The 26,040-nt window shown below is 43.2% G+C and overlaps 1 protein-coding gene across 4 annotated transcripts in view; it reads left to right on the plus strand.

Annotated features, from left to right (window-relative positions):
• Nucleotides 1-26,040, plus strand: part of PTPRM (protein tyrosine phosphatase receptor type M) — a 660,428-nt gene that overhangs the window by 550,984 nt on the left and 83,404 nt on the right. For all 4 annotated transcript variants that reach the window (XM_070361479.1, XM_070361481.1, XM_070361480.1 and 1 more), the window contains one exon: nucleotides 24,472-24,559. In XM_070361479.1, coding sequence (XP_070217580.1) covers nucleotides 24,472-24,559 — 88 coding nt within the window. The remainder of the gene's footprint in view (nucleotides 1-24,471; nucleotides 24,560-26,040) is intronic.

Raw genomic sequence — 26,040 nt, forward strand, 5'->3', positions numbered from 1 at the left:
GAAGTATTTGTAGACATTCAGAGCCTTCAGGGAGAGCCAGGGCGCCACCGTAAGTGCCTGAGCACCGTTCTGGGCAAAATTAGAAAACGTTGAGCAAGGATGGGTAAGAGTTGGAGTTCTCTGTCCTTAGGAAACCGTTCCTGCAGCGTCAGCGTCAAGGCAGAGCTCATTGGGATTTTGATTGACATCAGACACTGCTCCACCATCACGTGTTGAAGGACCACTAGCAGGGTCTCCCATAATTAGTGGGACATGTGTGATTCTCCTTCAGTCCAAAATCATTGTGGAAAATGTGTTTCTTCTGCAGCCTTCAGTGGTATGTTCTGTGGGAAGGTGATGCTTCAGAAATTGGGACTTGGGACTCTCCTGGTGGTCCAGTGGCTAAGACTCTGCACTCTCTATGCAGGGGGCCCAGGTTGGATCACTGGTCAGGGAACTAGATCGCACATGCCGTTGCCAAGAGTTCACATGCCGCAACTAACGATCCTGCGTGCCGCAACTAAGAACTGCACAGCCAAATCAATCAATAAAATATTTTTTTTAAATTAGGACTAGACTTTAATGTTGTGATTAAATTGATAGTAAAAATTACAGCATCTTCTTTCATATATGTCCCTTGGCTTTATGAGGAGGCTAATAAAGAAAAAGGAAAGACTTTAATGCCTCCCAGAGACACTCTTGTGTTTAGACCTTTGCAGGAAAGCAAAGAGAATAACAGGTGAGTAAAGGAAATGCTGGCCATTCGGGTGAGACATAAGTGAGGGCAAGAAGTCTGAACATCTCAGGACACTTAAGCAAGGCCCATGTTACATCTGTTCGGGCCTATGTCATCTCGCTGTCTCTCAGTCACCTTTGCTGTGCTGGTTACTAAATACAAGACACACCCTTTTTAAATTTTTATCATATCAGATTATAGTTGATTAACAATGTTGTGTTGGTTTAGGGTGTACAGCAAAATGACTCAGGTATAAATATACAAGCTTCTTTTCCCATTTAGGTTATTACAGAATATTGAGCAGAGTTCCCTGTGCTGTACAATGATAGGCCCTTGTTGGTTATCTATTTTAAATATAGTAGTGAAGACACCCCCATATTTTTAAAGAAAATTTTCCAGGTGTCCTGTGTGTGCTGCTGACAGAGGATGCCCTCTGTGATGGGTGCCCCTTACAGGGTGCCTCTCAAAGCCTCCAGCCCCTCCTTTAGAAGAAGGGATGTGTGTCTCCCCACAGGACTGTTGTGGAAACAATATTCTGTGTGTGCATCCATGTTATGCATAATATGCAAGTAGATCTTTCTGCTGTGACCTGGAACTGAGCCCCTACATTCTTGAGTCACTGCCAGCGCTTTGAGCCACCATTTCTGACGGAATCAGTTACTTGACCACCGTCAGGCTTGGCTTTCCTAAGTCACATTGAAATAGCACTCACTTCCCTCTGCCGGGAAACCCCCAGCGTCTAAAGCCCAGGGTGGTTGGGCTGCCACCAGCAAGCTTCAGCTCAGCTCTCCTTGTAGCCTTTCTCTCTGTGATAAAAATCTCTCGCTCTATCAGACCATCTCCTCTTCCCTCATTCCCACACCTCTGTCTGTGTTGCTGGTGTCATTCACCTGTGCTCTGAGTCCAGTCCCGTCTCCCTGAAGCCTCCCCTGCCCGCCCACCCACCCACCCACCAAGTGCTCCCTGATTTCTCCAGACCTTAACAGCACATGAGAGTCCATGCAACATGACTCAGTGTCTCTTTGTACATCCCTTTTACTCTCTGCTGTCTGTCTCATGACTGTGACCCTGGACTGTAGTTCTCCAGGGACGAGGCCACTGGCTCTTTGGTGTGGTCTCTGCACTGTTCGGCACTGGACTTAGACCCCAGGAGGCAGGCTGGTTGGCTGGGACAAGGAACCCTTTACAGGACTTTCTTTTGGTGTGTCAACACAGGCCAGTGGTGCCCAAGTTCGACAACCAATCATTATAATTTCATGGTTTTGAAAATCATGAGAAGCAGGTAGTGGGCATCGTCATGGTGGTGGTTAGAGTAATCAACCTTTTTATCATAATAGCAGCTGACATTGGTTGGGCATCAGCCATGGGCTGCCCTGGTCTAAGCTCTTCCACATACTATCTCATTTAAAGCTCACCACACCCTCCCACTCTGGACAAGAGGAAACTGAGGCTTAGAGAGGTCCATCTTTTACACATGTCACAAAGTCCACGTGGGGAGCTGGATTTGAACCTGGACAGCCGCACCTTTTAGGTACAATCAGGGTCAGAATCTCCCTCCCACCATGCTTTAGCCCTTAAGACATGAAGAGGTGGAGATCAGACAGTTGGGATAGGGATCCTATATATGTCAGGTACCCAGAAAGCTTGGTAACTTGCTACTAATTGGGACAAATGTCAGGTCAGCATTTCCTAAAGCATAAAGAAATGATGCTTTCGAACTGTGGTGTTCGAGAAGACTTTTGAGAGTCCCTTGGACAGCAAGGAGATCAAACCAGTCAATCCTAAAGGAAATCAACCCTGAATATTCATTGGAAGGATGGATGCTGAAGCTCCAATACTTTGGCCATCTGACATGAAGAGCTGACTCATTGGGAAAGACTCTGATGCTGGGAAAGACTGAGGGCAGGAGAAGGGGGCGACAGAGGATGAGATGGTTGGATGGTATCACTGACTCAATGGACATGAGTTTGAGCAAACTGGGAGATAATGAAGGACAGAGAAGACTGGTGTGCTGCAGTCCATGGGGTCACAAAGAGTCAGACAGGACTTAGTGAAGGAACAGCAACAACAGCAAAGAAATGGTAGAGAGGTTGGAAATTAAGTTTATTGACTGCATGACTATGTGGTGTTGATGTAAGAACTTTCACCTTGTGGACTGACCTTGCTTTATTCATACCATGTTTATGATTTCCAGTTGATCTGAAAATGTTAAGAGTTAGACGAAAGTGTAGATTTGGTCCAGTTAACACTCAAGGAGTCAGAGAAAGGAGGGTTAAAGAGACCCAAGAAATTTGTCCTTTGGCGCTGGCCATCCAAGGGGTGCCATATTACACTTAAACATTGTAATACTTTTTCGGGACAAGTGCAAGAGGTGTGATCAAGTAACGAAACAGTGGGAAAGAGACATTGAAATTATTTGTCAGTGTTCAGTATGTAAAAATAAATATTTCAAAAATCAGTCTTCCAGCTTTACAACTTTCAGAATGTAAGACAAATCCTCAAGACTAAAGGCAAAGCTCAAAGTGATCAGGATTTTTAAAAAGCATGCTGTTTCATGTGGATGTGGATGTGTGTGCTTTGTGTGTTTAAAGTTCTTGTAGCATGATGAGCCAGGCAGTGGTCTGTGGGATCACTCATAGGTGGGCAGCCAGAAGTGCTACAGCTTTTAAAATAGTTTCTGCCTCTAGCACAGTAAGTATTTTTAGAGCCTTCAGGTAACAGTGATTTAAATGGAAAAGACAACATATTTTGTGTGCCTATAACTTGACATGTGTAGGCAGAAAAGTGGGACAGGGAAAAACTATGGAAAACCATGAGCATGTCTGCACATAGGATTTGGTTTCTTGATGTGTAAATGTTTCGTCGTGACATTCTGATAGGCAGTACATGTTCATTCTTGAGCTCTTTTTTGGACAACATCCTGTATCTGCATCTCAATGCATACCTCCTATCCAAGCCAAGAAACCATCTAAATGAATCTCTAATGGACCTAATGAATAGAAAAGGCTAGAGTCTTTGTAAGATAATATTTATATAACAGAGCTTCCCTGTTTGGTTGTTCATTTGCTCAGTCATGTCCAACCCCCTGTGACCCCATGAACTGCAGCATGTCAGGCTTCCCTGTCCTTCACTATCTCCTGGAGTTTGCTCAAACTTGTGTCCATTGAGTTGGTGATGCCATCCAACCATCTCATCCTCTGTTATCCCTTTCTCCTCCTGCCCTCAATCTTTCCCAGCATAAGGGTCATTCCCAGTGAGTCAGCTCTTCACATCAGGTGGCCAAAGTTATTCAAGCTTCAGCTTCAGCATCAGTCCTTCCAATGAATATTCAGGGGTGATTTCCTTTAGGATTGAGACTCATTAGTCTCCTATTTGGGGTGCAATGCAAAAAAATCAGAAACATCTGCTGTCTCCTGGGCTCAACGTTGTAACATTTTAAAGTAGCTAATTTAACCTGAGTACACAGTCCAAATGAAAGAAGTCACAGGACAAAAACGCAGAGCTGAAATACATGTCTTCAGTGTCCTTGTAAGTCTGGTAAGGTGCCATGCTCTCCTATGCTTCTGTAGAACAGTAAGTGAGGGGCCCATTGCAGAAAACTAAATTATACATAAAATCATTAAGCCTCCACCTTCCCTTCTGATTGAGGGATTGTTGCAGGAGTCGGTGAGAGCAGAGGCAAATGAAAAAATAAATAAATGAAAGACCTGATCACATTATGCATTTCAGTGGAAAGGTAATTGCTTATAAATTCATTTGAAGTTCTTGGGTAGCTGCTAGAAATAAGGGGAAAAAAATCATAGCTGCTAAAATTAAGAAAGAAGCCGTGGGACATAGCATCCTTGTGAACTCTGCATGTGACCTTCAGACATGGTGGGCCTGAAAGTCAGAAGTGGGTTCCCAGTGATGCTGGAGTCTGGATGTCCTGGATAGCCCCACACTCTCCTATGGATTGAAATGATCACTCTTTCTTAGTGTGGCTTTCCACCCAGAGATGTACTTCTGTAGATAGCACCATTTATTTCTCTTTTTTTGTTGAAGTATAGTTGACTTACAATGTTGTGTTTCAGATATATATGGATATATATATGGCTTCCCTGGTGGCTCAGGCAGTAAAGAATCTGCCTGCAATGCAGGAGACTCAGATTTGATCCCTGGGTCAGGAAGATCCCCTGGAGAAGGGAATGGCTACCCACTCCAGTATTCTTTCCTGGAGAATTCTATGGACAGAGGAGCCTGGCGGGCTACAGTCCATGGGGTCACAAAGAGTCAGACACAACTGAGCAACTAATACATATGTGTGTGTGTATGTGTGTGTGTGTGTGTGTGTGTGTGTATACACACATACATATATATGTATATATTTCAGATTCTTTTCCATTATGGGTTATTATAAGATACTGAGTAGAGTTTCCTGTGCTGTACAGTAGGTCCTTGTTGGTTATTATATATATATAGTAATGTGTGTAACTTGGTCACAAACTTGTAGTTTATCCCCCCCTGCCTCCTCTGTTGTCCCCTTTGGCAACCATAAGTTTGTTTTCTGTGTCTGAGTCACTCACTGTTTTGTAAATAATTTCACTTGTGTCGTATTTCAGATTCCACGTGTAAGTGACATCATACAGTTTTGTCCCTCCCTGGCTTTCTTCTCTTAATAAGATCATGTCTAGGTCTGTCCATGTCCATTTACTTCTTTTCCAAAGCATTTTTGTAACCGCTGCTTTGGATGCATGTCTGAATAGACAGACTCTTTAGGAAGGTTAGAAAATCTCCTCTTCCAAGATCATATATCCTGGAAAATGTTCTCATCTGTCAAAGCTGATCTAAATGTGCACATTTTGAAAGGATGACGTGCAGTAATGACATCTGTTGAAGTCACCATCTACTGCCAGGAATATGAAATGTGAAGGTCACTTACATATAAGCCTTTGTAGCCTGGGGCCCCTCATAGCTCACAGAGCTGGAGAAAGCCGGAAGACCCTTGATTAACAGCCAGGACTCTGCAGATGACTGCTGCCTCTTCAGCAGCCCGGTATAGTTCTTTTAATTCTGGCTGCCAGAGTTGCCCATCCTGTGTCACTGCAGATTATGCCCCAGCCGAGGAGTGGGGTGACAGCCACGGCAAGCCTGTTGACGGCCTTTCCTCTCCGTTTTACTTCTAAGCTTCCTTGTTGCTTTCTCGGCCTTTCCCTGGGCTCTTGCCTGTCCTGGCAAGTCCACAAAGGTTTCTTTCCGTCCACTGTCTTCCTTTAGAAGACGGTGTTCTCCTTGCTCTCTCCTCCTCAGCCTACAGTAGGATGCATGTTGCGGGGGTTGCCTCCCTGACCCCATGGCAGCTGAGCGTGATTCTCCCCGGGAGGACAGAAGATCCTCCCTCCAGTGCTGTGGTCACAAGCCCTTGTGCTGCAGATGCTTCCTGTGTGGCTGGTGCCCCCAGGGGACCGAGCGGACAGGCTGCAGCCACTCTGCCTTGTTTAGGGAGCTCGATTGAGCCAGGGACTGAGGGTCAACATCTTCTTTTCCCTCAGCCTTATCTGCAGCATCCTCCTTTCCCCAGAAAGGATGCAGGTCACAGACAGTAACCCTGGGAAAGGGGGCTGCCTTCCAGTTCATTCAGGGGCAGAGAAGGAAGCAGAGAAGGGAGGCTCCTGAGTCGCCCTGGAGAGCTTTGTGGGGTCCACATACGTCCTCACAAACGCCTCCCAGCTTACGTGCTGACACCAACTCTGCCATGTCAACTTTTCAACACTCATTACTGTTCATTTTAGTAACTGAATTATCGGACATTACAAATTCCTGCAATGTTTTCAATCCAATAAAAGTAATTTTGGTTTGGGGGGACCTGAGGTTTGGTGAACAGTTTTTAGACATCACATCAAAAGCACGATCCATAAAAGAAATACCGTCAAGAGAATGGACTTCATTAAAATAAAAAGTGTTTGCTCTAGAAGATGACGTGAAGAGGATAAAGAGACAAGCTCTAGTCTGAGAAAAAGTATTTGCAACCCACATATTTGACAAGGGACTTGTATCTGAGAAAATAAGAAGGTCTCTGAGACTCAACAGTAAAAAAGCAAATAATCCAACTAGAAAATAGGAGACACTTCACCAGAGAGGATAATGGAGGGCAAATAAACACATGAAAAGATACCATGAACAGCCATTAACAAAATGCAAATTAGATCACAAAGAGACATCACTATGTGCAGATTACAACAGCTGAAATAAAAAGTAGGGACAATACCAAATGCTGGTTAGAATTCAGTTGTAAATTGCCAGAGAATGTCAAATGGGACAGCCTCGCCTGAAAATAGTTTGACAGTTTCTTTAAAAATTAAACACACATTTACCATACAACCCAGCAGTCCCATTCTGGGCATTCATTCTAGAGAAATCAAAACTTAAACGTCTTCCATAAAATGGCACCTACATTGGTCCAGCTTGTGTTTCCTGGTTTTAATATTGCACTGAAGGTATGTGGTAACCATTGGTGAAAGTGAAAGTGAAAGTGAAGTCGCTCAGTCGTGTCCGACTCTTTGCGACCCCATGGACTGTAGCCTATCAGGCTCCTCCGTCCATGGGATTTTCCAGGCAAGAGTGCTGGAGTGGATTGCCATGTCCTTCTCCATTGGTAGCCCCTGGGAAAATTAAAGGGTACACAGGGCCTTTCTGAGCTATTTCTAGGCTCCCTGTGAGCCTAGAATTATTTCAAGATAAAAAACGTTTTTTAAAAAGTTATTCTTTGGTATAGTTTAAAATTCAAAGTTATTGATTATTAACATAATTATTCCTGAACTCACTGGTGATGGTAATAATCAGGTTGACTGTCATGAATATGCCGAAATCTCTTCCTTGAGTGTAAGTTAAACTATAAGAAGAAAAGGAATGAAGGAGTCGTATCTATAAGGAGGAGACATCTATGAGATGTTTTAGATAAATAACATATGTGTTATTATGCATAATAATAAAGCGGTAATGTTATGAATAATAATATCTATGAGATATTAAGGACTTTTCTGGGGGTCCACTGGTTAAGTCTTTGCCTTCCAGTGCAGAAGGTACAAGTTCAATACCTGGTCAGGGAGCTAGGATACCACATGCCTCACAGCCAAAACCCAACACATAAAACAGAGGTAATACTGTAACAAATTCAATAAAGACTTAAAATAATAATAATGTCTATGAGACATTATGGGTAAAGCACCTAGAAGAATATTTAGAACTTAATTAATGTAACAATAATGTCATCTATTGGAGAAGGCAATGGCACCCCACTTGAGTACTTTTGCCTGGAAAATCCCATGGATGGATGAGCCTGGTGGGCTGTGGTCCATGGGGTTGCTAGAGTTGGACACGACTGAGTGACTTCACTTTCACTTTTCACTTTCATGCATTGGAGAAGGAAATGGCAACCCACTCCAGTGTTCTTGCCTGGAGAATCCCAGGGATGGGGGAGCCTGGTGGGCTGCTGTCTCTGGGGTCGCACAGAGTCGGACACGACTGAAGCGACTTAGCAATGTCATCTATTATCTGTTGCTCTTAATTAATATTGAAAGTTTCTTGTGATTTCACTAAAAGAATTGTTATGTAATCAAAATATTTTGAACCAAAGTTCTTTTTCCTTACTACACTTCTTTTTGGCAAAAATTCAGCTTCCCTTTCAGAAATCTTCTTGGCTGCAACACCAGTGTCTGCCTGTTATGTGAAAGTTAGTTCTGTCTTGTGAGGGAGATGGTAACATAGGTCCTCTGAGGGCATTGGATCTTTGCTCTCTGCATTTCAAAATTGACCCTTGCCTTTACTTTACTTTACTTTCAACTCTCTTGCCTTCTCTAAAATGTTTGGAGGCATTACTTCTGATAGCATGAAGCGTCCCATTTTTAGTTTAATCCCAAACCTTGTAGTTCTAAATAAAAAATGGAACTCTGTGCCCCCAAGGCTTTAATCTAATATCTGGTTCCTTGAATTAGGGCCAACTCGTCATTTTTCAAAACATCAGCAGATTCCAAATACACTTTTGGGTACTTCCTTTTAACACCTGACCTTGGTTCACTTAAACTAATTCGTGTCCTTTAGCAGATTATGATCCTAAAAAAAAAAGACTTACCCTGTAGAACACTGATGGAGTTTTTAAAATGCTAAGTACAATGCCCTCCATGTGAGCAGTGCCTCTTCAGTAGTATTCCCTTTGTTTTATAATTGAAGTATAGTTGATTTACAGTGTTGTGTTGGCTTTGGTGTATAGCAAAGTGATCCATATACATACATAATCCTTTTCATATTCTTTTTTCATCATGGTTTATCACAGGATGTTGAACATGGTTCCCTGGGTCAGTAGCACTCTCTTATTTAATCATGATAGTGATTTATTTAAATCTAAATAAAAGCATATAATTTAAGAAAGAATTTTAAGAACGAAGCTTCAAAAATATTAAATTCATATACCCTTGTAATGTAGGAATCTTCTGATTTATAAGTGTCACCTGTGCGTTCACTAACACAGAACACCGCCTACCTGCCAGGATGCAGAGGGGCTCAGCTCCACCATGTGGGGCACCCGGTCAAGAAAGAGACAGACCTTCATGCTCTGCTTCCTTGTACGTGACATGCATTGTACTGATGACCTGACAGTGTGTGTGTGTGTGCATGCATGCTCAGCTGCTGTTCTATGTCCAACTCTTTAAGACCCTGTGGACTGTAGCCCACTAGGCTCCACTGTTATATGGCTGGCACTTAATGTGTAAAGGATCCTTTGTGTTCTTGTGACTGATATGCATTGGTTTGAATACTGAAAGCAATTCTGTTAAGTAATTTAAATTATTAGAGTATTCCAATTGGATAAATTAAAAAGCAAGTTCAGGAACTGGCCTGTGGCCTCGTGCTCAGGAATCCGTCAGACCTGGGGTTTCAACACCACCTTTTGAGTCCTGGATCCCAGGCTCTATCTTCTCCTGCACCCTGTGTTGGGAGCCAAGATTGAGGGTAAATTCAGAGATCCCTGCGCCCCAACCACGGTGTGAGATGCAAATGATAGATGATGTGCCTGGTGGCTTTGGGGAGGCCCACTCACGATGAATGAACAGGCTGAGACACAGGGTGAGGAAGTGGTTGCCTATCCAGCTCCTTCAGTTCCTCTGTGACCTAGATTGGGGCTAGTGCGTCTCTCTCATCTGAGAAGCAGAGACCTCAGGCTCCAAATGTGGCCCAAGCACTGCCAGGTGAGGCCAATAGCTCTGTTGTGGTTTCATTGCCTTTCCTTTTTCTGTTATCCATACCTGTGGTGTATGTTTTGACTTTCCACTTACTGAAGTGATACAAAATCTCATTTCCAAATAGACGTATTTAAATATGAAAAATGTGTCAGTCGCTGAGTCGTGTCCAACTCTTTGCAACCCTATGGACTGTAGCTGGCCAGGCATCTCTGTCCATGGGATTCTCCAAGCAAGAATACTGGACTGTGTTGCCATGCCCTCCTCCAGGGGATCTTCCCAGTCTAGGGATTGAACCCGGGTCTCCTGCATTGCAGGCAGATTCTTTACCACTGAGCCTCCAGGGAAGCCCATATTTAAATATATGCTTCTTTAACTAAATAAATTAGAGGGAAGAGGTGAGAAGACAGGGGAGATGGTGAAGCGGGGACACACAGACCAAGACAGGACCAGCTTATGGAACGATGCTGGCTGCTGGGTCATCCTCACGAACCTTCGAGATCCTTGTTTCATCTTCCCCTCCACCTCCCTGCAGCTCCCCAAACCCAGAGCATCTTCAGAAGATAACAGTCTGTAGGGAGCACATTCAAATGAATGAAGCATCCCACCCCAAGGTCAATGGTAAGGTGGTCGTAGCCAGTGATGTTTGATCTGCTTTAAGATGAGTTAGTTCTTTCAGGATCCCCTTTCTCTGGAGGAGTGGTCAACACATGGAAAATTCCGCCAAGACTCCCACCCTGCCTGGTGCAGGCTCGCTGTTTTCACTTCGTTTCTAATCTCCCCCTCACACCCAGAGTCTAAGGCAAGGCTCAGAGCCAAGTCTTTCATCACAAGAAGTCTCCAAATGTGTAGGATGATGGTGTCACCAACTTTCTTTTCTTTATTATTAATTTTTATTGGAGTATAGTGGTTTTATAATGCTGTGTTAGTTTCTGCTGTACAGCACAGTGAATCATTTCTATGTAAACATATGTCCCCTCGTTTTTGGTTTTCCTTCCCATTTAGGTCACCATGGAGCATCAAGTAAGGTTCCCATTAGTTATCTAGTTCATGCACAGTATCAATAGTGTGTATACGTCAATTCCAGTCTCCCAGTTCCTCCCACCGTCTTCAGCCCTGGGTAACCATGAGTTTGTTCCCTACATTTGTGACTCTGTTTCTGTTTCGCAAATAAGATCATCTGTACCATTTTTTCTAGATTCCACATATAAGCCATATTATATAATATTACAATATTTGTTTTTCTCTTTCTGACTTACTTCACTCTGTATGACAATCTCTTGGTCCATCCACATCTCATTTCATTCTTTTTTATGACTGAGTAATATTCCCGTGTGTGTGTATGTATAAATCATATCTTCTTTATCCATCCTACTGTTGATGGACATTTAGTTTGCTTCTATGTCCTGGCTACTGCATAATACCGATTCAGCAGCACCACTGGCTACTAAATAATAATGGCAATGAACACTGGGGTCCATGCATCCTTTCAAATTATGGCTTTCTCCGGACATATGCCCAGGAATGGAATCGCTAAGTTATCTGGTAGCTCTATTTTTAGTTTTGTAAGGACCCTCCACACCCAACTCTCAATAAGAAACAACACTTGGCCAAACATCAGTCAGTAAAGGAAAGCAGCTATGACTCCAATTTCAAAATAGATTATAATTTTCACTAAAAATATTTGCTTCTAAAAGAGTGTGGACTTTCTTACAGAATACATTGAGATGTAGTTATTCTCCACTGCCTTGATTTCCAAGTTTCTAAAATAATCCTCCCTTCTAAATTTTTACCGTGAATCTCCGTGTCTCGGGTTCTACAGGAAGAGCCTAGGAATGGTGCTGATAGGTTTTGTAAATGAATAGATGTCAAAAAGAGAGTCGGAAACCTCTCATTAAAATTCCCTTTTCTGCTACACTTGTTCATTCTTAAGCCTGTCATGTCTAAAAAAGTATCCTTAGATTTTCCATCACATTTGATGGAGCTTCTGTGCTGTGATTCGTGAGGTGAGGACAGTTTAAAATTCACAGCCCTCCAAGAAACACCTTGGAAAAGATGTTTGTTAACAGACGGGAAAGATGAAACAATAATCACCCCACTTCTAAATGCTATACAGAACCCGTGGAGGAAAGACGGATGGAGAAGAATGGAAAGGATATTACCAGGGAGACAGTACCAAAAAATGGCTGCAAAGTCAGTAAGGATTGATTACCATCGAAGTTTGGAGCTCTGATGTTAGAACAAGGACAGTAACTGCTAGAGCTGACTGAGCACTTCTGTTTCCTAGTGCATTGCACATGTGGAGCCTTGAGTCCTGTTCAGCAGGGAGACTTCTTAGGTATTCAAATAGGACAGAGGCAGGTACCCAATGCTTTTGTGAAAGCTCACCCAGGAGAAGAGTATAAACCAGAAGGCAGTGGATGGCCAGGTAGGACGCTACTGCAGTGATGCAGGCCAGAGGTGCGTGGAAGTCAGAATTTCTGGCTGGTCTTGAAAGTAAAGGAGCAGCTCACTTTCTGCAAAAGCATCCATTTATTCTCTAGACGTTTCAGGGATTCCTTTTTTCCAGAAGGGATGCTTGCTCATCTCTGAAGATGTGGGCACCATTAGCACAGGCTTACCAACAAATCACTCTTCCAAGGCAGGTACAGAGGTGGAGGAAATTACAGTCCTTGAGTGGTATTATCATCTCAGACCCCTGCAGTATCTGCATCTGAGGGGAAATGAAAACCGCTCTCTCTGAGAGATGCTAGCAATCTCCAAGGAAGACTCAAACCCACAGTGACTTAGAGAGTCTGCAAGGCAACTGCTTCAGGCACTCTCCCCTACCTGGGAAGCAGAGCAGTCCACTTTTTGGTGTGAGCTGTGACGAGCTGCTCGTTGGCATCACAATTTTGACACCCCATGCACCAGGATAATACAGCAAGGACAGGCCAGGTCCAAGTTCCAGAACCTTTGCAAAACTGCTTGATCTCATGATGTCCACCATGATCAGAGATAGGCAGTGTCGAAGTCAGAAAATGAAGTTCTGACCAAGTTCTTTGTAGTGACTATGAACAGTGCTCTAAATCCCTGCGGTGCAGCCCTGCCGCGCCCCCCAGGGGGGCAGGTGCACAAGAGGCAGCAGAGGCCCCATCAGGACCATGGAGGAGAATGAGTCTGCAAATGCAGTCTTTGACCTTCAAACTGAGGGATGGCCTCCTCGTGATGGCCCTTGAGAGCCCCTTCAGAGACCAGTGCCACAGGACCAGAGATTCCCTGAGACTCTGAGCTGCTTCTGCAGCATCAGTAGGTGACAGCATCCTCATGAGGCTGAAAGTGGGGTCTGGCTGCTTTCCCCTTGAAAGCCAGTAAAGAGGCCAGGTTGGTGGAAAGAAAAGTTGGCTTTCTTTCAGAAGCCAGCAACCTGAGAGAGGATGGACTCCTGTCCAAAGACCAGCTCTCCTCCACTGACCACCAGTGGGCTAGAGCTTTTATAGATGGGGGGAAGGGCTCCATGCAGAAACAGCACAGTCAGCTCTGACTGTCGTCTTAAAATTGGTCATCAGTGGTCTGACCTACATCATCTTGATTGTTTTAGGTACAGTTAGTATTCAGTTCCAAGGTCTGTTTGTTCCCATTTCCTGAGGCTAGTTCTCAGAACCGTGGCAGCTTATGTCATGGTTACAGTCTGGTCATCAAGTGATTAACTTCTTCCACCTGGTGGGGTTTCAGTATTTTTAGACAGCTCACAGGATATGGCTGAGAATATTATCTATCGCCCTAAGAAGGAACTAAAGGTCTTTGCCTTTGCTTAGTAACTAAACTACTATTGTTGAGTCTTGTTGAATTGCTTTCCTTTGTTTCTGCATCTTCCCACTTCTCTGATTAAACTTATTCTTTGGCTAAAGTTTTTCTACACACAAAATGCAGGTGGAGGACACGGTGGGGAAGGACCATAGAGGCCCTCACGTGTGTGGGACAGGGGTGCCCAGGCCTTAGAAGGCTGCCCAGATGAGAGGGATTGCTGGGCCCTGCTGAGCACCAGGAATCTTGTCACTAAGTTTCTTCCAGGGAACAAAGGAAGAGGAATGAATGCCGGGAAGAGAATGAATATCCCTGAACAGCTACCCTCTGCCTCTTAGAGTTACTACTCAGCGGAATCCCCAAATATATCAAAATAGCCTCCTTTTATGTATGTATATTTTGTTATTAAGGTACATCTGATGTACAATATTTTGTAAGTTTTAGGTGTAAACATAGTGACTCACAGTTTTCAAATGTTATATTCCATTTATAATTATTATAAAATGTTGATTATATTCCCTGTGTTAAACAATACATCCTTGTAACTTATTTATTTTATACCTAGTAGTTTGTACCTCTTAATCCTCTACCTCATCTTGTCCTCTTTTCCCTCTCCCCACTGTAACCACTATATCCGTGAGTCTGTTCTCTTTTGCTGTGTTCACTGGTTTGGTTTTTCCACATGTAGATGATATCATACAATATTTGTCTTTCTCCGATTGACTCATTTCACTCAACATAATGCCCTCCAAGTCTACCCAGTTATTTCAAATGGCAAAATTTTATCTTTTTTTTTAATGTCTGAGCAGTGTCCCATTGTAATACATACCACATCTTCTTTGTCCGTTCATCTGTTGATGGACACAGGTTTTTACATGTTTTGCTACTGTAAATAATGCAGCTATGAACATTGGGGTGCACATATTGTTTCAAATTAGTTTTTCATTTTTTTTATACATAGCCAGGAGTGGAATTGCTGGGTCATATGGTAGTTCTATTTTTAGTTTTTTTGAGAAAAAACGTCCATCCTGTTTCCGCAGTGACTGCACCAACTTACATTCCCACTAACTGTACAAGCGCACACTGTTGGTAAGAATGTAAGTGCCCCACAACCTCTAGGTTTGATATTTCTGTTCTTTGTGATGAGGCCCATTCTGACAGGTGTGAGGTGATATCTCATTGTAGTTTTAAGGGATTGGGGGCAGGAGGAGAAGGGGACGACAGAGGATGAGATGGCTGGATGGCATCAATGACTCGATGGACGGGAGTCTGAGTGAAATCCGGGAGTTGATGATGGACAGGGAGGCCTGGCGTGCTGCGATTCATGGGGTCGCAAAGAGTCGGACACGACTGAGCGACTGATCTGATCTGATCTGATGACTAGCGATGTTGAACATCTTTTCATGTGCCTGTTGGCCTTCTGTGTGTCTTCTTTGGAAAAATGTCTATTCAGATTTTCTGCCCATTTTTAATCAGGTTGTTTGTTTTTTTGATGCTGAGTTATATGCGCTGTTTATATATTTGCATATTAACCCTTATGAGTCACATCATTTGCAAATACTTTCTCCCATTCTGTATGTTGTCATTTCATTTTGTTGATGGTTTCCTTTGCTGTGCACAAGCTTTTAAGTTTAATTAGGTCCCATTTGGTTTTGTTTCTATTTCCTTTGCTTTAGGAGAAAGATCCAAATAAATGTTGCTATGATTTATGTCAAAGAAAGTCCTGCCTAAGTTTTCTTCTAGGAGTTTTATGGTTTCCAGTCTCATATTTCAGTCTGTAATGCATTTTTTACAAAATAGCCCCTTTTTAAAGCCATCTTGGAGAAGGCAATGGCACCCCACTCCAGTACTCTTGCCTGGAAAATCCCATGGACAGAGGAACCTGGTAGGCTGCAGTCCATGGGGTCGCTAAGAGTTGGACACGACTGAGCAACTTCCCTTTCACTTTTCACTTTCATGCATTGGAGAAGGAAATGGCAACCCACTCCAATGTTCTTGCCTGGAGAATCCCAGGGACAGGGGATCCTGGTGGGCTGCCGTCTATGGGGTCGCACAGAATCGGACATGACTGAAGTGACTTAGCAGCAGCAGCAGCAAAGCCATCTTACTATGCCTCAGTCTCTATAATCCCAAAGGACATTGGCCATGCCTGTGGAATGTTTAGCAGCAACCCAGGCTTCAAAGTGACTGTTTTTACCTCTTTTTCTCTATCACTCAACTGAAGAGTATTTTTTCCTCTGCCCACTTGATCAGTGATTTTCAGATTTTTTTCCTGCTTCACTTCACTTGAGGGATATGTCGTATCATTAGCAGGAACTTAGTACTTCAGTGATTTTCAAGGTGGAAAAAAGGAGGGTTTTGAAATTGGGCACGCTGACTGAAAGGCAGGTAGGTTGTGGGTTCCTCCAGGGTGCACCTGGCTTCCCATGCCCGGAAAACCAGTGTGCAGACAGCAACAGAGTTGTGTGTCATCCAACAAGCTTGCTCCATTGCTGAGCCGTGTCTGACTCTTTGTGACTGCATGAACTGCAGCACGCCAGGCTTCCCTGTCCTTCACTATCTCCTGGAATTTGCTCAACTCATGTCCATTGAGTCGGTGATACCATCCAGCCATTTCATGCTCCGTCATTCCCTTGTCCAACAAGCTTATTCCACAAAAAGTGGGAAGCAGAAATGCCTCACAGCTTATGACCCTCGGCCGGATGGCTACACACAGTGAGATGTGGCCAGCTCAGTGGCCAAGTGTGAGGGACAGAGTTCAGAGCCAACAGCCCTCAGTCTCAGCTTCTCCACTGTCTGATCTCAGACAAGCCACTTCACACCTTTTGATCTTAAATTCCCTTCTTGGTACAGTAGAAATAAAAAGACTCACCTGGTAGAGCTTCAAAGATCCCATAAGCATATATTATTCATATATGACATTGCTGTAAAAAGTCACTCATTCAGAGCAATATCCAACAGAATAAAAAACATTTTTAAACTCAGTCAAATGTCAGGGGTAGTGTTTCTGGGCACCGAAACATCACATAACTTTTTTAGGCTTCAAACGTCAATTCCATTTTCACATGAAATAGAGATGTTAGAGAGCAGGAAGGCCATAGAGCAACCACTGAGAAGGTCATCACCCACTGAATCTCGCAAAATAGAAAAATTCTTCAAAAATGGAGTTGAATTAAATTGCAAGAAAACATGGCCATTTGAAGTCCTGAGATTAATTAACAACTTTTTTAAAGATATCAGAATGTTGACATTTAGATTTCAATTTGTTTAGAAGTAACAGTACATGAACTAGACAGCATATTAAAAAGCAGAGACATCACTTTGCCAACAAAGGTCCATGTAGTCAAAGCTACAGTTTTTCCATACATCATGTACGGATATGAGAGTTGGATCATAAAGAAGGCTGAGTGCCGAAGAATCAGTGCTTTCAAATCGTGGTGCCAGAGAAAATTCTTGAGAGTCGCTTGGACTGCAAGGAGATCAAACCAGTTAATCCTAAAGGAAATCAAGCCTGAATATTCACTGGAAGGACTGATGCTGAAGCTGAAACTCCAATACTTTGGCCACCTGATACAAAGAGCTGACTTATTGGAAAAGACCCTGATGCTGGGAAAGACTGAGGGCAGGAGAAGGGGATAGTAGAGGATGAGATGGTTAGATAGCATCACCAACTCAGTGGACATGAATTTGACCAAACTCCAGGAGATAATGATGGCAACCCACTCCGGTATTCTTGCCTGGAGAATCCCATGGACAGAGTAGCCTGACAGGCCACAGGCCGTGGGGTGGCAGGGAGTCAGACACAACTGAGCGACTAAGCATGCATGCATGCCAGGAGATAGTGGAGGACAGAGGAGCCTGGCATGCTGCAGTCCATGGGGTTGCAAAGAGTCAGACATGACTTAGTGAGTGAGCAAGAACAACAACAGAACATGAGTCAAGATTCTGGTCCTCCCAGTCCTCACCTCTCTTGAGCCCCACACAGTCCCTTTGGCTGCCTCCATCCAGGACATTGATGATGGCAGTGACCGGTGGCCACCGCTTCTCTGGCCCCGAGCTCCCGGCCCACCTTCCCATTGGCACTCCACTCTGCGGCTTGTCCAGCAGCCATAGTTGTGTCTTCAGTTGCTTTCATGCAATAACAATAAATAGTTTATATGGACCAAATAAAATACAACACTTGGAAGAACCCAAAAAGTCGTATGGACAGAAAACAAAGGAAGTTCAGAGACTTGGCACACACCAGGGAGTGCATCTTCCTTCTTTGAGCATGATGATCTTAGTCATTTTATGTGCCCAGTTTAGTTCATATGAGAAAGGGAGAAAAAATTTGATTTCAGAAGCTTCAAAAAAAACTCGATTCCACACTGCCTGAGAACATACCGTGCATTATGTACAGCCCTGACCTGCATCCTGTTCTTGCAGGCAGCTTTTCTGTTCAATAGGGGCTTTTTCCTCCTTTTTTTGTATGTGGCATTTTTAACAGACTGCAGCATTTTGGAGTCACGTTCTCTTTAGGTGGGCAACTGAGATGTACCGTTAAATCCTGCGGAAAGTGACGGTGGGATGAGAAGTGGGGAGGAAGTTACTGAATCGCAAAAATGTGTTTCCTGTTCAGACAAAAACGGCTGTGTGAGAGATGTCCCCTGTCCTTCTGCTCTGTGCCTGGGGACCACGTGGCATCTTATGTGGAGTCATTGGTATTCGCTGGAGCTTGCCTGCCTTCATTTTTATTGTTTCTGAGACTTATTACTCTTTCAGAGTGTTCCCCGGTTTGCTGCCTCTTCTCAGTATATATGAGCTAAGGTAGTCAGAGGAAACACTTTAATTACATTTTAAGTAGAGTCAAAGCCTAAGTCTATTTATGAAAATTCTAACAGACGGTATAGCAAGGCCATTAACTTAAATCCCCAAAATAACATAAAGTGTTTTTTTAAATAATAAAAAGTCCATAGTTGGTGCGTTGAATTGTATCTGCATATTAAAAATAGGCCCTGAACATTAAATATTGCCTAACTGCGCAAATTGTATTTAAAAAGCCCTGCTGTGAAAAGCACCCTGGGACCTGGACTGTCGAGGTGTCTCCCAAGCTGGTCTTTATGCGGCTGCTCCGAGGACAGGGCCTCATCAGCAGCTAACGATGCTCTCGCATTGCCTTCGCTATGTCTCACTGGGCCTCTTTTTTAAAGATGCTCCTGTGCTTTGGTTAAATTGGATTTTAACCACAACCTGCTCATAACTTTAGTCAAGCAAAGACTGGAGAGATTAAGGAGGATTTGAAGGTTGTACTTAAATGTAAACTTCAGGGTGGGTAAGCTGAGTATCGCCCCCAAAATTCCTGTGCTCAGGAATCCTCGTGTTTCGTCAAGAACCCAAGCTCTCTCTATCTCAGCCACTGCAGGATTCAAAACCTGGTTGGCTTTCCTTCCAGTAAATGTGAGGGGAGCAGCTCTTCTCTAGAGTCTCATAAATGATGTGATTTCTTCCTTCTCAGGAAGACTGGTTCCAAGTAGGATTCTTCTGAAAGCATTCAGTGATTCAGTTGATGTAGCTTTATTGGAACACGTACAACTTTTGACCTCCTTGCAGATAAAAGAGATAGCCAAAGAACCTTTTGTTCTTACCCCCAAGAAAAATGCCCAGTAGAAAATCTTCTAAAATGTGTGTCAATTTGCTTCATTTATTAGAAGATATTTAGAAGCCAAAAGGGCTGTGAAAAAGGACATAGTAGAATGATTGTGTAGCAAAATTACTTAATTTTCCTTGGGCGCATTTCACTAGTGGGTTTATTAGCAGCTATCTGTCCAACTCATGGTCTGCAAAAAAAAAAAAAAAAAAAAAAAAGTGGTATGTCACAGAGTAGTCAGAAGGCTCGGTGCCTCAGGAAGACAAAGCCTGGAGGAAGAGCCACATCTGCCTCTGGAGTCTTAGATCTATGCTGGGCCTCGCTGGGGGCCAGACAGGAAACTGTGTTCCATGTCCCTGATGACCTGCATTTCTGCCCTGGTTATTATTTTGCTTAGACTTCCCAAGCCAGGAAGGCAGCCAGGGACTCACTCTGTCAAAGACCCATCTTCATGTCACAGCTTCTCTGAATGCCAAGTGGCTCTAGAGCTACAGACAAAGTTTTATTTTCTAAGTAGAAATTTAAAAAGTTGACTTTCATCCTACTGCAGGAATAAGAGGGAATCCAGTCTAAGGTAAATATTTTCTCAACTATTTTGAAAATGTACGCTAATGGAAAGCGGTGACATTTACAACTGGGTCCATCTTAGAAATTTTTACAATGATCATCTCCATAACAAAAAGAAACAAAGCCAAGTTATCAATCTAGAAAGTCCTTTTGTACTCTCTGAGTTCCTCATTAGGTATATTACTGATGTTACAAGCCAAAGACAAGAACACATGGTTTTCATCATGAGTGAATTCCGGGGGAGATTGGCTGCGTAATTGGAAGCAAAACTGTGCCAGAATATGCTAGACCCGGACAGCAAATCCACGAGTTAGGAGAGCATGGGTGGCACCAGCCATCTGATCATTTCCTTGAAGCAGCTTTTTGGTTTGCTTTGTTTTGCTTTTGTTTAAAGAAAATATATCTTGCCACTTAAACTTATTCATATTATTCCTGGATAGGAAGCTGGGAGGTTCATGGCAAGAACTCTCACTTCTGCTGTCTCACTCTTGCTATCCCTTCCCTGTGACAACCACATTATACCTGGAGTTAAAATATCCTGTTTTGGGGAAGCAATTCAACATCTCACATTCTCTTGTTGTAAACCTTCATTTAGAGACAAGGAGATACGGCCTAGATTGGAAAGCAGTCCTTGGTCATGTGTGGATTTAACTGTTATCCCCTCCAAAGTCCTTGTTGGGAGGGGCACTGGAAGAACCATGGATTTATAGTCAGGAAGCACTGAGGTCTGACCCGGGCTGGTCTGTGATGAGCTGGTCTGTGGTAAGGTCTCTCTGTTTCTCCTATCCTCAACATAAATCAGGTAGGCAGTCCTCCATGGCTGCCGTTCTCATGAATATTAGTCAAGGCAATGGACTCTTCATCCTGCTCACTTATCGATACCCCTACCCGTGTGGTCAATGCTGGGAGATGGAGAGCATGGGCCCCACCCTTGTAAAAGCATGCAGAGCTCAAGTGCAGGGAGAGTGGTTATCATCTCATTGCTTTTGTCTGTTTCCTGGTCACCAGGTACACGAAAACAGCCAAATTAAGATAACTTTTAGATTCACAGACTTAGAGAATGAGAATTTACGGTTACCAGGGGTGAAGGGTTGGGGGTTGGGGTATAGATTGGGAGTTTGGGATTGACATGTACACACTGCTATATTTAAAATAGATAATCCACAAGGACCAGCCATATAGCACAGGGAACTCTGCTCAATGTTCTGATAAATGGGGAAATGAGGGAAAGAATTTTTAAAAGAATAGACATATGTATATGTATGACTGAATCGCTTTGCTGTACACCTGAAACCAACACAATATTGCTAAATCAGCTACATTCCTGTTGTTATTCAGTTGCCCAGTCATGTCTGACTCTTCAGGAACCCATGGACTACAGCACACCACTATACTCCAATATAAAATAAAATGTTTTAAATAAATTTTTTTTAAAGCAAGGGCTATTGGAATTCCTGTGATCACCACCAATGCTAAAGAAACACAAGTGTGATGTGAGCGCTGTCTCCACAAGAGAGCATCTGTCTGTCAAGAGTGGGGAGGAGCTGGCATGAGTGGCTCAGGGTGGCATTGCCTCCCATGGCCCAAGAGCATCTCCTTGTACTCATGGAGCCAGTGCTTCCTCCCTGTGCCATAGTTGCCTCCCTCCTATCTGTCTATCTCTTATCCTGTGGTGAGTTAACTAGTAGCCAGGGATCTCCTGGAAGACACCCGGGTCTTTCCCAGAATCAGGTCCCTTCTTCATCTTCCCATGAAAAAAACAAAGTGGAAAGTTTCACACGTGTGGAGAAGGCAGAGGGGAATGAAATTGGTAATTACATCGCGACAGACTCAAAGTATTAATAGAATTAAAATGTCATAAGGGAAGTCAAATAATAGTCATTACTCAACGGTAAAATAACTGTCACTCATAGAATAACAATGACACAATTCAGAAAAAGAGGATGACTTTTAAATCCCTGAAGCTATTTTAAATGCATATTTTATGGAGGAACAGAAGTTACATGTCTGAATAAATCCTTTATCCTATAATGGTCTTGTTCTAGATGGAATTAACTCGTGATTTTACTGTATTATTGATTTAATTTATTAATAACCCTTAACATGTTTTTTCTTGTTTTTGCCCTGCATTGTATGGCATCATACCTTTCAGTAGCAGAATACATTGTGAATCTGTGGTTGTTATTCAGTGATAAGTCGTGTCTGCCTCTTTTCCACCCCATGGACTGCAGCACTCCAGGCGTCCCCGTCCTTCACCATTTCCCAGAGTTTGCTCAGAGTTCTGTGCATTGAGTCAGTGATGCCGTCCAGTCATCTCATCCTCTGCCACCCCTTCTCTTCCTGGATCTCTGAATCTGTTAATACAGCTCTTAGCGTGTAGTTCATCTAATCCTGGTCTGCCTCCATGATTTTTTTCAAAATGATAAATACAATGTAAAAACTATTAAGATAACGAGGAGTCAACAATGACTGTGACTAAGATACCTTAATTTTAGATGGGCAATTTAATATTGTTGATGCGAATGTGAGTTGGTGCAACTGCTTTGGAAAACAGTATGGAGGTTCCTCAGAAAACTAAAAATAGAACTACCATATTAGCCAGCATATACCTGGGCATATACCTAGACAAAACTACTATAATCCTGGGCATATACCTAGATAAAACCACTGTAATTCAAAAAGATACATGCACCCCCTATGTTCATAGTAGCACTATTTATAGTAGCCAAGACATTGAAACAGGCTACATGTCCATCAACAGATGAATGGATAAAGAAGAAATATATAAACATATTTGTATATGTTTATATATACATATATATGGTGGAATACTGCGGCTGCTGCTGCTGCTAAGTTGCTTCAGTTGTGTCCGACTCTGTGCGACCCCATGGACAGCAGCCCACCAGGCTTCCCCGTCCCTGGGATTCTCCAGGCAAGAACACTGGAGTGGGTTGCCATTTCCTTCTCCAATACATGAAAGTGAAAAGTGAAAGTGAAGTCACTCAGTTGTGTCCGACTCTTTAGCGACTGTCCAGGCAAGAGTACTGGAGTGGGGTGCCATTGCCTTCTCTGGTGGAATACTACTCAGCCATTGAAAAAGAACAAAATAATGTCATCTGTAGCAAGTCAAATGCAACTAAGGATTATACTGAGTGGATTGGGAGTGGGGAGGGATGAACTGGGAGTTTGGAGTTAGCAGATGCAAACTGTTGTGTACAGAATGAATAAACAACAAGGTCATACCATATAACACAGGGAACTATTAATAGATTCAATATTCTGAGATAAACCATAATGGAAAAGAACATAAAAAGAATGTATATAACTAGTCACCTTGCTATACTGCAGAAATTAACACCACATCGTAAATCAGCCATCACTAAAAACTGTTTGCCATGGGGTCTGTGAGCAGACGTGTCCCCACCACAATCGTACTAAGAAGCAGTTCAACTGATCGGACACAACTGGACCCATGAAAAGGGATCATAAATTGTTTCCGTTGAACCCCAGACTGATCACTTAATAGTGGCTACTGGGGTAAATAGCCAAGATGGCCAAATGCTCTGGGGGGATGGAGATTAAGGGAGCGGAAAGGAGCTTTCTGTTCTAAAGAGGGAAGTTGGGAAGCCGCCCTGAGGTGTGTTTGAGGATGTGAGTTCCTGGCAGCACGTGCTCTGGCCCTGGAATGTTTCAGGACAATGCTTTCAGGCACCTGCTCTGCCTTCACGTCTTCCTCCTGCTCATCTCTTCTTTCCCAGTTGCTGCCAGAAATGTAAAAGTAGGTACAGGAGAAACAACAGATCAGTGTCACCAAATGCTGCGCTACCGTCCTTCCTCCCAACACTTCCTCGTAGCGTCCACTACATGAAGGTGAAACAGAATGTGGACTAAAGTGGAAACTAAAATCCCAGATTTTTTTTCACATGTCAGCTGATAGCAGAGGACATTTTCATTATAACTTGAATGGAAAAATGTATATCTGACTACTAACCCAAAGATTAAAGACCCTGGGCTTAATAATGCCAAATCCTTAAATAAATGGACATCTAAGCTCCATTGCAAACGAAGGGAAAACTCTGGCAGAAGTTCTTAGAGGATTTTAAGCTTGAAGTTGTGGAGTCTTAGCTTACCTACTTTCAATTTTAACCAAAAATAAATCTTTCAGTTTGCAATTGGGAAGAAAAATGATATCTTTATATCCCATAGGAGAACACTGAAGGATGATAACATAATTAAGAAGTTGAAAGAAATGTTAAATTTTCTCTATTAAAGATTCAAGTACAATAGAGATAAACACCCAGCCATTTTTAATACATCCTACAGATGAATTGGGGGCTTATTCTTCAGTCCCCATCCATATTTGTAACATTTTAACTAAAGGAAAACAAAAAAACCTAAATATTTAATATATAAAGTAGTTTAATAATCCATTATCTCTTTCCTGTGAACATTCTTTTCCTTCCTTGACCCTCGTACATTTTTTAAGAACACCCTCCGTCGTTAAAATCCCTGCGTTTGTTTACTGCACCGAATTGTAATTCGTCATGTCACTTTTCTCTTTCTTCCAGAGCTTCTTTGAAGGGCAGTCTGCACCATGGGACTCTGCTAAGAAAGATGAAAACAGAATGAAGAACAGATATGGGAATATTATTGCCTGTAAGTGTTGACAGCATCATTGCACTGTGATGTAACTTTCTTTTCACATCTGCTAAGATTGACCACCGGCCTCATGCGGCGAGAATTTGCAGTGCAATTACTGCCTTCATCTCGCCGGAAAAGCTGGTGTGATGCTTTTCCTTAAGGAAAAGAAAAGCTACCTAAATACCCCCGCTACGTCCCTGTGTCTTGCTGTGGGACTGGTTTTACTTTTAGATATAAAGTTTGGGTAACTTAGGTAATGTGCAAATGCTAAGAAAATGCATTCTGGAAGGAGTAAACAAAACAGATCTGATGATTCCCAGCTGCTTCTTGGGAAGGAATAGAAATAACAACTCGAAGCACGCCTCGATGCCAGGAGCCCGGGACTCTCAGCAGACACGAGCTCATTAATCCTGGGACACTTGGGATAAGGAGGTCAGTAACAGCCCCATTTTGAGGACAGGAAACTGAAATGCAGAAGTTAAATGATCGTCCCCGTATCACAACACTCATTAGCAACAGAGCTGAGATGATAACTCAGAAATTCCCAGTTCCCATGAAGCGGAATGCCACCAATCCATAATGTCTCAGTCGGTTCTTAAATCGAGCCCAGCCTCATTAATGTTCCGTAACGATGCGGAGAGGCCTGGTAGATTGATGAGCTTCCCTCTTCCAGGGCTGAAGCCATCCATCCCTGCATTGCACTGCTCAAAGCCACACGAGTACCAACAGGGTACTCACAGAATTAATGCTGTTTCTAAAGATACGTTAATTTAAAGAACAAACACTACCAGTGTGAAATACAAAGCACCTAGCCCATCCAGCCCTATTATTTATAAGAGAACAAATTTGAAAGGTTCAGGTAGTCCCAGGGAGCGATGTATTAGCTTGCTTGATGGTGTAAGTGCAGTTAGATTTCACCTGCCTGGGTTAACGATTCTTGGTGGGACGGTTGAGATCCTGTAGCAGTGTCACTTAGCACAGTGAATGTGCTAAGTCATGTCCAACTCTTTTCAATCCCATGGATGGTAGCCCAGCAGGTTCCTCTATCCATGGAATTCTCCAAGCAAGAATCTTGGAGCGGGTTGCCATTCCCTTCTCCAGGGGATCTTCCAGACCCAGGGATCAAACTTGAGTCTCCTGCGGCTCCTGCCTTGAGGTGGATTCTTTACCACTGAGCCACCAGGGAAGGCCACAGTATGGTGACTGACACATCTATGAATAGCAAAATGATGACTGCAGTCAAGCTAGTGAAGTACAGTATCGTCCCCTCACATAGTTGTCATGTTTCATGTGTGATGAAAGCACCTGAAATCCACTCTCTTGACAAATTTCTGGGTTCAGTACAGTATTAGTAACCCTCATCATCATGCAGTACATTTCCTCTCTAGATTTAGTCATCCTGTGTGGCTGTCACTCTGTCCCCTTTGACCAGCAACCCCCATCAAAGCCGTTTCCCCACCTCCCAAGCTCCTGGTAATGACCCTTCTACTTTCTGT

Source organism: Bos mutus, chromosome 24, assembly GCF_027580195.1.
Source record: "Bos mutus isolate GX-2022 chromosome 24, NWIPB_WYAK_1.1, whole genome shotgun sequence".
Lineage (NCBI taxonomy): Eukaryota > Metazoa > Chordata > Mammalia > Artiodactyla > Bovidae > Bos > Bos mutus.